The sequence below is a fragment of the Zingiber officinale genome, chromosome 6B (genome assembly GCF_018446385.1).
Source record: "Zingiber officinale cultivar Zhangliang chromosome 6B, Zo_v1.1, whole genome shotgun sequence".
Classification (NCBI taxonomy): Eukaryota; Viridiplantae; Streptophyta; class Magnoliopsida; order Zingiberales; family Zingiberaceae; genus Zingiber; species Zingiber officinale.
In genome coordinates this window covers 85,922,828-85,924,936 of record NC_055996.1, presented here as the reverse complement: position 1 = coordinate 85,924,936, position 2,109 = coordinate 85,922,828, and the positions used below count along the sequence as shown (strand labels likewise).

General features: G+C 28.9%; 1 protein-coding gene across 1 annotated transcript; it reads left to right on the top strand.

The window, feature by feature from the left end:
• The first annotated feature begins 488 nt into the window (after window positions 1-488).
• LOC121991195 (bidirectional sugar transporter SWEET5-like) lies at window positions 489-1,663 on the top strand. Its single transcript, XM_042545212.1, has 6 exons — window positions 489-556; window positions 646-682; window positions 776-992; window positions 1,086-1,247; window positions 1,347-1,466; window positions 1,550-1,663. The coding sequence occupies exons 1-6, from the start codon at window positions 511-513 to the stop codon at window positions 1,661-1,663; spliced, it is 696 nt and encodes a 231-aa protein (XP_042401146.1). The 5' UTR covers window positions 489-510.
• The last annotated feature ends 446 nt before the right edge of the window (window positions 1,664-2,109 follow it).

Below are 2,109 nucleotides of genomic sequence, written 5' to 3'. Positions count from 1 at the left end.
ATAACATTTAATCCATTACATTAACCGAATAGACCTTGTTTTTTTAATCTATTATGCTAACTAATTAAAATAAGTTTGAACTTTTATTTTTATATTAAAAATGGAATATCCAATCTTAATAAAATAAAAAAAAGGTGAAATTCACTAAGTCCAACAATAACAAATGATTATAACATTATCAATAGATATTATGAAAAATATAACAAACTAAGTCATATAATTAGACTATAAAATGCAACCTTTGCATGCCCATCATAAGATCTAGATTTTAGAGAAAGAGGGACAGCTCCACCGTGGAAGAGAAGAGGAGTTGGCAACATACTAGTTCTAGCAAAATTAGCCTCATCCTCCTCCTTTTTGGTACGTACAAATTATCTGATTTAGTTTGGTTTTTTAAAATGTTCTTCTTTTTAATTAATTCATTTGGATGAAATGGAATGGTGTATTTGATTTGATTATACTTTCATTGATTTACAAGGCAGAATTTGAGTTAACAATATTACAATAAAGATGATTATCAACCAAAGCATCATCCGCAACATCATTGGAATAATAGGTATATGCATTTATTATACTTTAAAAGAAATCAATAATTTCATGTATCTTCCATAATCTATGATAAACAAAAACTCATCTTCATTGCAGGCAATGTAATCTCGTGTGGTTTGTTTTTGTCGCCCATGTAAGATTTTAAACTTCTTTATTTTTCTTGTTATTGATAATTACTTAGAAAGATTGTATGTTAATTTAAATGCAACTCTTTCATGATTTATAGGCCGACGTATATACAAATCATCAAGAGTAAGGATGTGAAGAAGTTTTCGCCAATCCCTTACCTCGCTACATTACTCAATTGCTTGCTTTGGTTTTTCTATGGGTTGCCCATTGTCCACCCCAATAGCCTTCTCGTGATCACCATCAATGCCATTGGTATAGCCTTTGAAGTATTCTATCTCACTGTTTTCTTAATCTATGCTACTCGCCGAGGCCGCGTAAGTATAACATGTCCATTATTTTTTTCTCTATCATATTTGTACCATCTAAAACTTCTCCCTAATCAATCTACTCATATAAATCTAATTTAGTTGAAGGTTATGAAACTATTAGCACTTGAGATGCTGTTCATGATAGTTGTAGTAACTTCAGTGCTTTTGTTGATCCACACGACTACTAAGAGATCTTTAGTTGTGGGTATCCTCTGTAGTATCTTTGGAACTTGCATGTATGCCTCCCCTCTTGTTGTGATGGTAAGAGCATTCTATCCAATGCCTAATTTAACTATGAATTATATTTTATATATATAGAGAAAGAGAGAGCCCCATAAATTTATTATTATACTTTTGTAGAAACTTGTGATTCAAACAAAAAGCGTGGAGTTCATGCCTTTCACACTTTCTCTAGCTAGCTTCCTCAATGGAGTTTGTTGGACTAGCTATGGTTTCCTTCCCTTCGACATCAATCTCCTCGTAAGTATTTGTATAGTTAAGTCCATATATATAATCTTGATCAATCAATTAATATATATTTTTCTATCACTTTTTTTCATTAGGTTCCAAATGGTTTGGGGACTCTCTTTGGCCTTGCCCAACTAGTTCTCTATACTTGTTATTTCAAGTCCACATCGAATAAGGATGCTAGAGCTGAAGTGGAGCTACCCGTCTAAAGATTTTAGTTTTCAATTTTGATTAATATATGTTTTTTATATTCTTTCCTGTATTATTTTGCATTAATGATTAAACAAATCAATTTCTTTTTTTTTGTCTCTATGTGATTTATTGCGTCATGAAGTGTGAAATAAACGTATCTAACAAAAAAACATTATATATTGATCATCGAATTATAATTGAATGATTTATTCTAAGACTTTTTAAAATAATATGATCTTATCATTCAAAATTTTTAAAATAATTTAAAAATATAAAATAATTTTTCAAATAACTAAATTTCATAATGTATATAATTAGTCTCAAACAACATCTTTAATTTTTTTTTTCTTAAAAAAGTTATTCCAATAGAAAGATAAAAAAGTTATCTTGAGAATATATTAATTTCTCATTGATTAATGAGTAATCTTATTTTAATAGGTATATTTAACTAAATCTATTATAT